Source organism: Aythya fuligula, chromosome 12, assembly GCF_009819795.1.
Source record: "Aythya fuligula isolate bAytFul2 chromosome 12, bAytFul2.pri, whole genome shotgun sequence".
Taxonomy (NCBI): Eukaryota; Metazoa; Chordata; class Aves; order Anseriformes; family Anatidae; genus Aythya; species Aythya fuligula.
The window spans coordinates 20,417,766-20,432,069 of NC_045570.1; the positions used below are offsets into that span (position 1 = coordinate 20,417,766).

The 14,304-nt window shown below is 54.9% G+C and overlaps 1 protein-coding gene across 2 annotated transcripts in view; it reads left to right on the top strand.

The window, feature by feature from the left end:
• Nucleotides 1–7,041: 7,041 nt before the first annotated feature.
• Nucleotides 7,042–14,304, top strand: part of NFAT5 (nuclear factor of activated T cells 5) — a 52,613-nt gene continuing 45,350 nt past the window's right edge. For both annotated transcript variants that reach the window (XM_032195541.1, XM_032195542.1), the window contains exon 1: nucleotides 7,042–7,145. In XM_032195541.1, the coding sequence (XP_032051432.1) occupies nucleotides 7,073–7,145 (73 nt within the window). In that variant the 5' untranslated portion in view covers nucleotides 7,042–7,072. The remainder of the gene's footprint in view (nucleotides 7,146–14,304) is intronic.

The following is a 14,304-nucleotide window of genomic DNA, read 5'->3' on the forward strand; positions in this document are numbered from 1 at the left end:
ACAAAGTGAGAAGGGAGAGATCGGCTTTAACAGTGAAAAGGGACAGTCACCGCACGGAGCAGGCTGTGCTGAGGGTGAGCTGCTGGCACCAGGCTGTCAGGGCTGCATCCTGGGACGTGTGGGATCCACGCTGTGTCCTGGGGAGTGTGCACGCAGCATCGCATCGGGGTGCCACGGGGTGAAGGTGGAGCGTGCTCCTCCTGCGGGAGCTCTCGTGTGCATTTGGTGTTGCTGTTGCAGTGAATTAACGCCGTGGCTGTGCCGTACACCAAATGCCTTTGGCTTTTACAAATCCCTAGAAAAGCCACGTAAATGATTAGAAGTCTGGAAAGCATTATGGTGAGGGAGTTGAGCTCGGTGTAGCTTATCGAAGAAAAGGTTACAAAATCATAGGGTGGAAGTGCTTGCATGTGGAATAGAAACTTTGGCGTGGGGCTTTTGATCAGGAAGGGCTGCTTTTCAAATGTTTCTTTGTTCTGGAGGGGTGAGTTCAGGGGAGCCCAGAGCCCTCTGCAGCAGTCGGATGGGTCGCTTTTAGGAACCCGAGGCTGGCCTGAGGAAAGGGGCCCCTGGGATGGTGCTCACGAGTTTGGATGCTCCATGGACATCATTTTACTGTTTGCAGGAGCTGCGTTGAGGCCTTCTGTGAAATGTCCAGGCTCGGAGCAGTGGCCTGGTGTCAGCATTACTGCTCTGCAGCTCCCTCCTGGGCTCTGGGGACGGAGTGGGGCCGGGCTGAAGGATGCAGGAGCACGGGACCCACTGGCCCCGCACGCCAGGGAGCAGCCCCCATCCTCCCCACTTTCCTCCAAGTGATGGGTCCAGTGGGGGGGAAAGCACTCCGGGCACAAAGGAGGCTTTAACAAAGTTGTTTACCCGTTTCATCTGGGGATTAAAGAAGGAGGCTTCCCAGGCTTTGTCCTGGCACGGAACTCCTGCACAGCTGGTGCTGCCTCGGCTCCGGCCCTGCCAGGAAAGTTCCTGGGATGGGAGCTGGGTGTGTGGTGAGGGCTCCTTCAGGTGTCTCCGAGGAGAGGTTGAGAGGTGGAGAAGTGCAGACACGAGTACGGAGGCAGCGTGTGTTGTCAGCCACTGCAGGAACACCTGCGGAGCTCAGCACTGAGGGTGCTGCCCCTTCCCAAACCCCAATTCCTGCACAGTACGGAGCGTTGCTGCTCACCGGCTCGAGGGCACGCAGGGCAGAGCTGGGAGCTCCAAATACAGCCTGGTTTTGCTGGAATTAGCTGATGAAGGGCAGGACTTGGGGAGAATAATGCACAGAGTTCTCCGGTGCTCTGCAGCTGCTGCAGGCTGTGGGGACGGGGACACCGGTGGCAGCAGCACCGCGTTGGAGGGAGGGAGCTACAGCACTACCTAGCCCAGGGAAAGGAGCATTTGGTTGTGCCAATTGTTCTGCTTATAACTGATAATGAGTTAAAGCTGAGAAAACGTTGAGCTATTGCAGACGTGGGATTTGTCTTCCTGTCGGAGGAAGGATCCCTCGGATGGCAGCAGCTGAGCAGCCTCTGCCAAAGGGCTCGCTCAGAGCACGGGCACGGCGCAAGGTGCGTCAGGGAGCAGCGAGCCGTGCAGCCCAGATTTTGAGGGGTAAAATGGATTTTCTGCAGAATCCATTCCGTAGTGATCTAAACATGGATCGTTTTCAACCTCACAGCTGACAAACGTCGTGCAGTCGTTCTCCTTCTGCTCTGAACTTGCTCACTTGTCCGGAAGATCTCGGGGAGCCGCGGCGCGTTGACGTGGCTGAGCACTCTCTGGCTTTCCCAGTTTTGTGAGCTCTCCGGTCAGCAGCTGCTGATTCGGCACAATGTTTAATGCTGTCACGATAATAATGGCACTTTTTATAATCGCAGCAGGGGCGCAGGGAGAGCCCCATCTGTAATCCTGATAAGTTCCAGTCACCTGCTCAGGAAGTGTGATAAGCGAGCAGCAAAGAAGCTATGGAAGCAAATTCTGCCAGATAAGAACCTGAAGTCTGTTCCTGTGCAGGGGAGCAGCCTCCCGTGCTCTGGGCCACGGCCTGGGCAGCAGAAGCCTCCCGGTGCCACCGGTGCCTTGGCTCTGGCAGCCCAGACCATCGTCACCACCTGCATGGGAGGGTGGTTTTCAGTGGAAAAATGAAACAGCGGCTGTGAAATGCAGCTTTCATCAACACGCATCCTTCTGGAGGAGTATACCTTCCCCTCCCACAGCTGTCAGCAGAATCGAGCTCTAACAAATTTGCCTAATTGTAGCTTTCACGGGAGCTGCAGCAGCTTCAAGGAGGCAGCAGCCGGCTGGGGCATCCCAGGAGCAAGGAGAACTTCTGCAGGGGCACGAACCAGCAGCTGCTGATGGGGTAACTGGGTGGGAAAGCCAGGGGGAAATGCCTGCTTGGGTCCTGGGATTTAGCTGACTTAAATCAGGGACCCGTGGAAGTGGTAGCACCAGTCAGCTGCGAGGTGAAGCTGCCGTGTGGCTCTGAAACTCTTTGTGGACAGCATGTGGGCAAAGCAAGGCATCAAAACGTGGGTGTGGATGAAATGCCTGGGGAAAAAAAAGACATTAATTGGGCTGGAAGTGGGGGGTCGTAGCTGGGGGAAGCAGGGGGCACTTTGTAACCAGCACTGGATAATTTATGAAGCCAACTGCGCATCCCTCGTGAGGTCCTGGTACTAAAACATTCAGCGGTCCAGGAAGCAGAGCCTGGTCACAGGACAGGACATCCTCAGAGCACGCTTGGTAAAGGAAAAATGGATTCACAACACAGAGGAAAGTTGTGAATTATTTTCTTGGCAAGCGCTCCTTCACTGTAAACTTCATCTTTGATCGAGAGGAATTGGATCCAAAATCCACAGAAATACAGAGGTTTTGAACGACGCTTAGACCTGCTGCCAAGTGTGCAGGGTTAACAGCACCGGGCACTGGGGGAATCCATGGGGCATCCTGTGCAGAGATGAGTCCTCAGCAGCAGCTGAGCCATCCTGGGGGCTGTGTTGGCCCCAGTGCTGCCGTCCTGCACCGCGTGCTCCCAGAGCCAGGAGCTGCTGAAAATTGAGAAGCGTCCCTAATAGCCAGAGTCAATTATTAAAGCTCTTTACTGCAACAAAATGAGCTTGTTTTGCTGAGACAGCTCAAGTGACACAACAAGCACTGAAGGAATTAATCCTGCATGGCCATGACAATGTATAAAACGCTCCTGACAAAGCTGTCCCCCAGCCTCCTACCCCAAAGTACCAATTTCTCCAGCCACATGAGTTATGTTGCCTGTCGCATCCCGCACAGGCCTTTAACAAAGATGCTGCACCACCGGCCAAGCCTCCTCGTGACTGCCTGGAGCAGTTGTGTCCTCTGTCGCTGCTCCCAGCTACCAGGGCAATAATTTATAGCAGAAACCTCTCCGGTTCTTCGCTTTGTGACCTTTTGCTGTTCAGCTGCACGTCACTTCCACTACCCCGCTCTTTGGGATCATAACATTATTTTTGAATGCTGCCCTGCCTGCCCTGCACAGCCGCTGTGCTGGGCTGCTTCTGCTCACGAGCGCTGCCCTTCCCGTTGTATCCTCCTGCAGCACTCAGGGCCCCGGGGTGCCGGCATTCCCTGCTGTGAGTGGTGCAGGACATGAAATGACTGACCACGGCCTCTGAGAAGAATATTTCCCTTGGGAAATACTGCACTAAGCGTGGGGAAAAAGCCCGATATACCTGAGCACTCTTCTAATGGCCAAAGCGCCACTGGTGCGTACTAACCCTAAATGTACACCAATTGGTCAGGAAATCGGTGAATCGTGCTCACCAGGCTAGTGCCCAGCCAGCAGCCCAGGAGCCACGGCCAGCACTGGGGTGGGAAGCTGCAAACCGCTGCTCAGGGTAGCAGCAGCACTCATGGCACAACGAGAGGCCGGGCATCCTGACAGCCTCCCGCAGCCCCGCGCCTCCATCACGAGGCTGAAGTGGACACCGGTGTCACAGGCGCAGCGCTGCCCCATCTCCAGGGACGCTGCTAGCAGAAATTACTATAAAACAAGTTTCCTGCCAAGCTCAGCAGCGCTAATGAGTCAGGAAGCAGTAATCTGGGAATAGGGGAGCTGTTGACAGAGCCTAATTATTTTCTGACAGCCTTCTAGCGCAGCTAGAAAATACAACACCTACGTGGCTTCAGGGCTTGCAGCGGGGCCAGCAGCACCGCACACACCTGTAGTGTGCACACGCGTGTGGCTCAGCCTGCCTCCCGCTCCCACCTGCCAATATCTGACCTCGCATCAAGGGGAAGGGCTCAGTCACAAAATGAGAAAATACTTTAATTCCCCAGAGCACGTAACTTTTCATGGGAAGTCTCCCACTTCAGTGCCTGGAGTTAGTTGGCCGGGGTTTTTGTGTGTTCCAGCTATGTTGATTCCATACACTAATGGTGAGAACCAGGGCGCAGGAGGAGCGGGCAGCACCGCGTGCTGCTCACGGGCATGGCTGCGGTGCTGGCACTAGGATGGAGCTGCCCGTCCTGGTGCCACGGGCTGCTGGCAGGGCTCGCTCCGAGCGGGTGTGGATCAGGGAAGGACAGGGCTGAGCATCTCCACGTGCTGAGGGCAGCATCCCCAAACCGAGCCCATCCTTCTGTCAATCTCTGCTGCACTGACTGGGAAAAAATGGATCAGCGTGTTCTCCCAGCTGTGGGCCCTCCGGCCCCAAACAGGGCCAGGTTTCCTTTCCCTTGTTGTTTGAACTTCCCTTGTTTGTGTAGTTTGCACAGTTATGACCCTGCTCACAGTTTCCACTACAGTCACCATTTGCAGCTCGCCCTTTTGGGACGTGAAAGATCTTTGTCCATCAGCCAAGCCGACTTTGGGAAGGTCCCACGAAGCACCAGGCACCCATAGCGAACCTGAGGCTGGATGTTCAACCACAGCCAAAGGCACAAAGTATTCAAAAATAATAAAAGCACAGGAAAATGTACAAGAAGGTCTCTGGTGACCTCCAGCCCTCACGAGTAACTGGTCTGAATTCCTCCTGCGCCATCCCCAAATTTTCTGGGCAGGAACACGCGCTGGGTTTCACTGGCTGCCCACACAGCCCAGCAGCGCAGCCCAGGCTGGTGGAACAGGCAGCAGGAAGATTTGGTTACGCGCTGCAGCTGCCCTCGTGCTTAAAGCTCAGCCAGGTCTTGGGCACGGCTGGAGGCTGGGGGCAAAGGTCCCGGCTCCGCTTGTGGTTGGCAGCAGCGACCAGGAAGCCTCTTGCTGTGCCTCCCCATGCCCTGTTGGTCTGTCTTGCTCTGCTGCCCTTCATTGCTCCGTCCTTCGCTGCTTCACCCTCCAGCAGCAGGACCTGCGACCACCTCCCAGCAGCACCTCCTCAGAAAACCTTCCCTTCCCCTCCCTGCCTCCGCAGGAGGCGATTAGATGGCAGCCTGGCATTTTTCCTGGGATGCTTCATTTGGTTTTCATGTCTCAGTGCCATCCCGAGGGCAGCTCTCTTGCCCCTCGCTGGCAGCCGCGTTCGTGCCACCCCAGGCCCGAGCGGGGACGATCTCAGCCTCTCCCTTCTCCTCTCCCAAACACGACCACTCCACAGCTTTTCTCCCTCCCTTTAAACCTCCCATGGTAAAAGGAATCGCCAGGCGCTCGGTAAATTCATCAGCTAATCCCTGTTAATCCACAGCCACAAATTTGCGCGGCCCTGTGCGTGTCCAGCCCCGTCCCCCCGCTCCTGGCGGCTTCTGGGGCCGAGGCCTGGGGCGGCTGGGCCGGGGTCTGGGGGGCTGCTCCCACCACAACCCCTGTGGGACCCTCACCGTGTGCCCGGCCCAGCACCGAGCGCCACAGCTGGGCCCACGGCCCCTTTGTATCTGATTTTTTATCATTTTTTGGTGATGAGGCAGACGTTTTTGGGGACAAGATGCATGCTTTGGGGGACAAAGTGGACTATTTTTAGAGACAAGGTGGACATTTTTTGAGGACAATGCAGGTTTTTTGGGGGACAATGTAGACATTTATTGAGGACGAGATGGATGTTTTTTGGGGACAAGGCAGACTATTTTTGAGGACAAGGCAGACTTCTTTGGGGACAACACAGTTTTGGGGACAATGCAGATGTTTTTTGGGGACAAGATGGATGTTTTTGGGGGACAAGGTGGACTTTTTTGGGGACAACGCAGATTTTTTGGGGACAATGTAGATATTTTTGGGGGACAACATGAAAGTGTTTTGGGGACAAGATGGACATTTTTGGGGGACAAAGCAGACTATTTTTAGGGACAAGGCAGACATTTTTTGGGAACAATGCAGACTGTTTGGGGGACAATACAGATTTTTTTGTGGACACCGTAGACGTTTTTGGTGACAAGGCGCACGATTTCTGAGGACGATGCCGACGTTTCTCGGGACGAGGCAGCCGTGACCCCGCCGCCGCCTCCCCTCCTCTCCCCTCACGGCCCCGCGCGGGGCCCCTCACTCCCCCCCCCCCCCCCCCGTTCTAGACGTTTCCTCGCCCCCCGCCCGCGCGCGGCCCCCCCCCTCCCTCCTCTCTCTCCCGCCTCGCCCCGCCCCTCCCCACACGGCCCCGCGCACGCGCGCTGCGACTCCGCCGCCGCCAGCCGGAGAGCGAGGACAGCGCCGCGAACCGCTCGGCGCATGCGCGCGGGGCCCGGCCGGGAGGGGGGGGCCGTTCCTCCCCCCGCCCCTCCCGGTGCGCATGCGCGGGCCGGCGGCGCCGGGGTTCCTGGCGCGCGCCCCCTCCCCGCGGGCCGCGCAGGCGCAGAGCGGCAGCGGAGGGGGCGGGCGGGCGCGTTCCGTTGGCAGCGGCCGGCTCCTGTCAGCGGCGGGTGGCGGCGCCCGGTCCCCACGGCGAGCGGAGCCCCCGGCCCGGCCCGGCCCCAGCCCACCCGAGCGGACCCGACCCGAGCGCACCCGACCCGACCCGGCCTGACGCGCGGCCCCGGCCCCGGCCCCGTCCCACCGCCGCCGCCGCCGCCCCCCCGCCCGCCGCTTCCCCCCCCCCCCCCCCCCCCCCAACCCTTCAGGCCCGGCCCGGCCCCGCTGCCGCCGCCCCTCGCCCCGCCGGGCCGCGGAGCTGCGATGCCCTCGGACTTCATCTCTCTGCTCAGCGCCGACCTCGACCTCGAGTCCCCCAAGTCGCTGTACTCCAAGGGTGAGCGGGGCCCCGGGACCGGGCCGCGGGGCCGACCCCCCCCCCCCCCTCAATCCCCTCCCCTCACAATTTACCCCCCCCCCCACCCCCCCGGGCTCGGGCCGGGCTCCCCCGGGCGCATTCCAGGCCGTTTCCCGCAGGAATGTGTCCCGACGGGTTCCGGCGGCGGCGGGGGGCTCGCGGCTGCCGCCTCCCGACCGGGCCGCGGCCGGGAACGCGGATGCGGCCCCGTTCACCCCGGGAGGCCGCGGCCCGGCGCCCCCCCCCAGCCTCGGGGCTCGGCCTGGCGGGGCCCTGCGGGGTCCCCGGGGCTGGGGGGCAGCGCCCGGAGGGTGCAGGGCGGGGGGGGGGGGGGGGGGAGGGGGCCGTGGGTAACACCGGAGCAAAGATTAAAGTTTTTTTTTTTTTTTATACATTTTTTTTTTTTTTTTTTTTATGAAGCTGCTCGCAAGGCGCTTATTAACCGTGAGTCATGTGTCATTAGTGCCAAAGCTGAAAGAAAGAAAAGCGCGGCCACGAATGAAAGTGCAAGTCCGGAGCTCGCGGGCTGCCCGCGGCCAGCGCCTCGCTGCGGGGCCTGCAGCTGTCAGGGGGTGGGGGGGGTTCTGGGGGTCACTGGGGGCCTGGGGCTGCAGGGGGCTCCTGGGGTAACCGGGGGCATGGGGCTGCCGGGGGCTGCGGCCTCCTGCTGTCTGATGTGCTCCAGTTGGCTTCGGTTCTGGTGAGGACAATGGAAGGGAGAAGCGTTTTGAGCCAGGGCGGATCTAGTAAAATAAACCAAAAATACAGCTGTTAAAAAGCCATCAAATGGGTCTTCCAAATTCCCAATTCAATCAATAAAAAATGTAAGTTATTAAATAAGGAGGAAAGCGTCTGAAATAAAAGCCTTCCGTGTAAGGCACGGAACTTCTTCGAGGACTCACGCTTAATTGAGCAGAACTTGTGAGCTCACCGCTCCTACTGTGAATGCTCCAAAATCGTAATTTGTTTCTGGTTAACAGGATGGCTGAGTGGCTGGGTCAGGTAGGAAGAGCTGCTCGGAAGGGTTGATTAAGAGCACATTTTCCCTCTGGCAGCGCTGATGTGGGGTCAGAGCTAGCAGGGGGCTGCAGAAGGACGTCTCAGGCTTCGAGTGGCCGTAACGAGCCTCCTGGTGCGAGCGAGAGGGCGCGTGATAGGGGCGTGCAGCGCAGTGAGTGGCCATAAAGAGGCCGAGGCAAGGATTGCTCTTTATGTTTTGTCATAACAAGAGATCAAGGAGATGTTAATTGAAAAGCATTTTAATTTAAATTGAAATTTAGAATGAATGAATACGCTTTTACAGCAATAATTAATCTGTTCTCTTTGCTGCAAGGTATGTTTGTATGACTTTAGCGGGATTTAGGAAAAGGTATTAGCGGTTATCTGATTAATCAGAACACGCTCGGTTGCTTTTTTATTTAGTTTTATAGATAGAGACAGATAAACTTATCCTGTGGACTTACACTCTGGATAAACTTACCCCGTCAACTTATCCTTTGGATCAGAGCATAGGTGCACCTGATGAGATAAGGGAGAGGCCTGAACGCCGCGAGGGAGCCACAACTATGCATCTGTGATGAGGGCGTGCGAGGAGCTCCTCGGCAGCGCGCTCCCAGGGCTGCAGCTGAACTGGGGCCAGTAACTTCTCGGCTGGGCCCTAGCTGCGGGCCTGGCAGCGTGAGTGGGGTGACAGAGTGATGCTCTTGGCCCGGCAGGCTCAGGGCTGCTCGCTGGCATGGACGTGGGCCAAGCTGTGAGGTTGGGGTCTTTGTGGCAGCCCCGAGGCTTTCTGGTGTTTGTACTTGAGTTTGTTGGAGCTCAGGTAGAAGAACATCAGTGTGTGGGTTGAAATGTGCTTGTCTGCTCTTTAAGAAAAGAGAAAACCTGCAGTTAGATTTGAAGCTGCAGTGACTCGAGATGTGGCTCATGGTAGCGCAATTTTTGTGGTATCGTTTGGCCCGTTCCCTGGAGGGGCCGAGTTATGTCATCAGGGCACGCTGTCGCTACGCATTAATGTTTTTGCTTGTGTGGTCCTTTCAGATCAGATTTTTGTTTTCATCTTCCTGTCAAAATGTTCAGCAAAACTTCAGAAAACACATAGACTGAGGTGAAACGGCGATACAAAGCGAGCATCAGTAACTTAAAATTTGATCCGATTATTCATCTGATTTTTTTTCCTGTTATATTTACCTTGGGAAAGAGAATATTTTCCTCTGAGTATCCAAGTACTTTCTCTCCCGGTTTATGCTGTTGCGTAGTTCCGTGAGCCGTTCCAGCCAGCACGAATCCACGCTTGCCGAGCTCAAAACACTCTCATCCCCTTTTCCCTCGCTGCTCTGCTTGTGCCAACGTTTCTGTAGCCGTGCAGTGAGCTGGGCTGGGGAACCAATGCTATCAAAATTAACTCTGCTCTGCCCTTCTTCCTTCTCACCGTCCCCCGCCCCCAGAAAAGAAGGGGAAGAGAAGCTGTGCTTTGACCCAGATGAGTCTCCTGCCCGTGTTTGCTGTGGGCCCTCATGAATGACTTAGGCTGACTCAAGGACGGGACATGTGAGAACTGGCTGTGGGGAAGGGTGGGACCACTCCTCCAGCGGCCGTGCCAGCTTGTGTTGGCTGAAAATGATAGTGAAACAGCCCAAATTGCAGGCCTCTGCAACCTGACCGGTTACGGCTGTTAAAAATAAAATAAACGCGGAGCGTTGGTGCCCAGGCCTGCTGCTGGGGCTCATCCCCGCGGCATCTGAAGAACTGGCTTGTGCTGAGGACTAGAAATCCAGCTTCCTAAATACTGATGATATGTCTAAAACGTGAATGGTTGGTAGCCCTTGCAGAAGGATGGGAGCTGCTGGTGAGATGCCTGAGATGACCAGAAATCGCAGCCTTCCCATCTTTACGTAACGCGCTGTCCTTCTTGAAATAAAACAACCAAAATGTGCATACAAATTAGTAATGGAGTAGAAAAATCACTGGAGCGTAAAACCGAAAACCTTGAGGCCAGTTGTGCTGTGGTCGAGCATCACACGCAGCATTCAAGCCTAACAAAGTTAGCTATTCATGACGAACGGGCAGAGGGAAAAAATGTGATGAAAGCAGTTCATCCAGCGTCAGGTACTGAATGTGAGCTGATGAAATGTGCTGCTTTAACGCGCTCATTGTAAGCAACTAAAAAGTAACGTGTGTACTGAAAGGTGCGTTTTTTTTCGCTGGAGCAAGTAAGATCAGAAGTTTGTAGCCCCCCTACTCCCCCCCTCTGTTTTTGCTTCACATATCTGAGCAACTGTGAAGCTGCGAGACTTTCTGGAACTGGAAGCAACACGAAAAATGTTCGCAGTGTCCTAAATAGCTCCCTTGCCCTGGAAACGTCACACAGGCACAACTCCGTTTCCTTCCCTGCTTCAGTGACTGTAGCCTACTTGTGCTCGCCGAGCCGCCGATGCAGGACACGTGCTGCTTGGCGATGTTTTTTCTACTAGAACCGAGAGGTAACTCCGGCAAGACAGTGAGTGAATTATCTCAGGAGGTGGAACAGACGCTTTACACAAATCTTAAGGCTCTGCTTTTAGTTTTGAAGTTTAGAACTAATTCCAGCAGTTTGGTGATAGAAATAACACGTGGATTTTAGCTGCTTTTTGCACCTCCCAGAAGGTGCCAGGGCAGACCAACCGTGCCGAGTGGTGCCGATGGGGATGGCCTGCACGCGGTTGGGGCGTAAGGCAGTTGGACGTGGATTCTGCCAGAGTTCCTGAAGCTCTGTCAGCCTTGCAGATCTCTGCTTCGCTTTTGAAGCTTTCTAGCTACTTGGCTTTAAAATCTGAGCTCTGGAGTGTGTTGCTGCAGGATGATCACGTCAGGATTTGGGGCCGGGGAGGACATGGAGTCCCCATCTCTCGTGCCGTAACTCGAAGAGTGTGGGGACGATGCTGTGTGAGCAGCCCCGTGCCGCTGCCTGTTCCCACCCATGGGCTGTTCTCCAAATTGTGCCAGCTCGATTGTTTTCTCGTGTCTGCGAGCTGAATGGGATTGGGAAACCAACCTAGAACGAGTGCGTTGTGCTTTTGATCGGGTTTTCTGACGTCGTTCTGCCCCCTGCTCTAATTTACTGTGCAGCTGCACAAGCGGCGGTGTCGAGACAAGACCGGGCATCTCGAGGGCTGGGATTAGCGGCCGGGGAAGTAGCAGATGAGGTGGAACTGCCAAACCGGCTCTGTGCAGGAGGGGATGCTCCTCGAGGTGTGCCTCCTGCTGCCCAAAGGCTGCCAGCCCAGGGGCCGTGTGGGGCTCTCCGCGGCACAGCACCTCCCCCTGCCCCTGAGCTGCTCCTTGCGGTGGGTGCTGCTGGCTCTGGGGGCTGCGCACAGTGCGTCGATGTGCCACCCTGCATCCCTTGTGCTTTGTTTCGCTCTGGAAAGTTCTGTCTGCATTCTCCAGGCTTACTCCAACAGCTCTGGGCTGTTCAGTTCAGGACCTGCGTATTTGAAATCCATCAAAGCTGCTCATGAGGGGAATCTATAGCTTGTTGCTCCTCAGCATAGTCAAGAATCTTTTATTTTGTCCTTTGTTTCCCAGATCGTAGGTTAAGACCATCCAATTTTTATAAGGCACCTGATATTTCTTGGCTTATTTATAAGCTTTCAACAGAATATTTGATGACTCTTGGGGTCTGTTGATTAATAAAAACAATTACCAGACTTCATATAGTCATATGGAGTCTTGATCTGATTGATCACATTGATACACAGATTAGTTAGATTTAGGTGGAAATTACTTGGAGTTGGAGAAAACGAGGGAATAGAAATGATTTCTTTTGCAAAGAAGACAGCAGCCTGGCCTGGCTTTGCAGTTCAGATACGCCGGTAAGCCTTGCAGAAATTGATGAGTGGCCAAAGTGCAGGTGGAGTAAGGTATGTGCTCATCTCTGTGCGGTTATCACGTGTGTTATCTCCCCTGTGTTTATGTAAAGAGTAAACCGATGAGGTTGAAAATACTGAGCCCGGCTGGGGCTTTCCCATCACGAAGTGCAGCGATTGTCTCGGCACCGACTGCCAAGAGCTTGGGTCGAGCTGAGCTGTGTTTAGCAGCGGGGTTGTGCTGGGTGCATAAATCCCGCAGTGACTGCTCTTTGCAGAAGGCGCGGTGCTCTAGCAGTGTATGAAATGCAGGTGCCTCACGTCCCTTCTGCTACGGGGCTCGCTTGGGTGCTTCTTGGTGAGCTGGGTGGTGAGCATCACGGTGAAGCTGGGAGGAGGAGAGGTTTCTCTGGTTACAGAAACGCGCTGAAGAATCGCTCTCCCAGCCCTGTCGATCTGTTGTCCCTGCAGCAGCTGGAAAGGCTTTACGGTTGTTTTGTAAACAGTTGGGAGGGATTTCAGATCATCTTACAGAGCTTGTAAAGCAAATGCAAAATGCCGAAGTAACACAAAGTTCTGTTGTTAAAAGCAGATTTGAGTTGTGGTAAAGTTCAGGCTGTTTGGTGAGCAAACAAAGATGCTAACGCCCAGCAAGGGGAAGCCTACAGAGAAGAAAGAGGCTTAAAGACAGGAATGAAAAGTTTTTGTGCGGGGGAGCTTCACTCCAGTTCAGGCACACGGACACCCCCAGGCCAGCTGCTTCAGTCTCATGGTTTGCAGGCCTGACTTTGTACGGATTTGCTGAGCAGCAGAATCTGTAAGTTTTGATAGCAGCACTCCGGAGTGATGGGAAAAGAATAAGCCCGGGAGCAGTAACTGCTGGGGCGCAGTGGTCTGCAGTAACTGCTGGCTGTTTGTTCCCTTGCGCGTGGGGGAACACCGTCTACTCGCACGGCTGTTAACTGATGGTGGCTGTGCAGGCTGCTTTGTAAAACAGGGCAGGGAGACGTGAGTTGTGCGTGCCAACCCGTCCCATTGAGGTTCTGCTCCCCTCCCGTCAGCGTGCTGCTGGTGGCAGTGGCAGAGATTGCGCCGGGCAGCCCCTGCCTTTGTGTGTGCAGTTGGGTTGGGGTGCAGCAGCAGCATCAGGACCTCTCTGTGCCTGTTTCCAGCTAAAATTCGTCTCAGTTTAATATTAGGAATGAGGTCTCCCGTTTTTTTTTTAATTTTTAAGTAGTTTGGTGTTTTTTAGGGGAAAAAAGTGTCTTGGTTTAGAACATGCATTCCAATTAAAACAGTGACAGATAATTGCCCTGGTTTTGTCTCGTAAGTAAATGTTGCAGACCCCAGGAACTGGATTTAGGCTTGTGGCAGCAGTGGGGGTACTGGTTGTGCAGGGGCAGGAGAGGAGCTGTGTGTGTTGTGCTGCCGCCGAGGCTTGCTGGGGACTGCAGCCACTTGGGTCTGAGCATCGCTGCGGGTGGAGACTCTGCCACCGCTCTGGGCAACCTGTGGCAGTGTCTGACCAGCCTCAGGGGTTAAAAATAACTCAATAGATCTGGTCTGTAAGTATATTTGAGTGAGCGTGGTCAGGGCCCTTCCTTTGCCGGTGTGCAGATTTCATCCGGGTATCAAACTTTTGTTTTTCTTCTAGGGCATCTGAGTTGCGGACAGAGCCACCTGCCGCTCCTTGAAACTTGAGCCCTGCCTGGAGTGGAATTGCTTTTTAATTGGGTGGGGAGATCTTTTTATTTATTTATTTATTGTTTTGTGGCCTGAAAGGATTCAGTTCAAGCTTCGGTACTTTAAGTTCTGTGCTCTCACTTAAGGAGGAAAAAAAAAAAGTGCTTTGAGAGGTGTGGTAGCAGGGAAGGGATTAGATTGTTCAGAGTAAAATGAAGAACTGCTCGTCGTGCAGGTATGCCAGCACATTAGTACAACAGCAAAAGAATTCATTTGGTAAGATTACCTCTCTGCCCCTGAGCCAGGGAATCTGTGGGGCTTTATTTTTACGGAATTAAGCTTTCAGGCATGGATGAAAGCAAGTTGAAGCACTGGGAGTTTGAAGCAGACGCTTAGTGTAGTGGGCTACTAATTATCTGTTGGAGAAGCTCTGAGAGCGAGGTTCCCCTCGTGGAATTTGAGGAGGGAGAGGCACATAACTATCGGGGGAGATGTGAGGTGTAACGCGGTGTGCTGTGCTTTCTGAGGGCTGTGGCAGCGTACTGTAAGCGTGCTGGGAAAGAGACATGAGGAGTCCCCAGCAGCTTTTGACAGGGATGCTATATCGG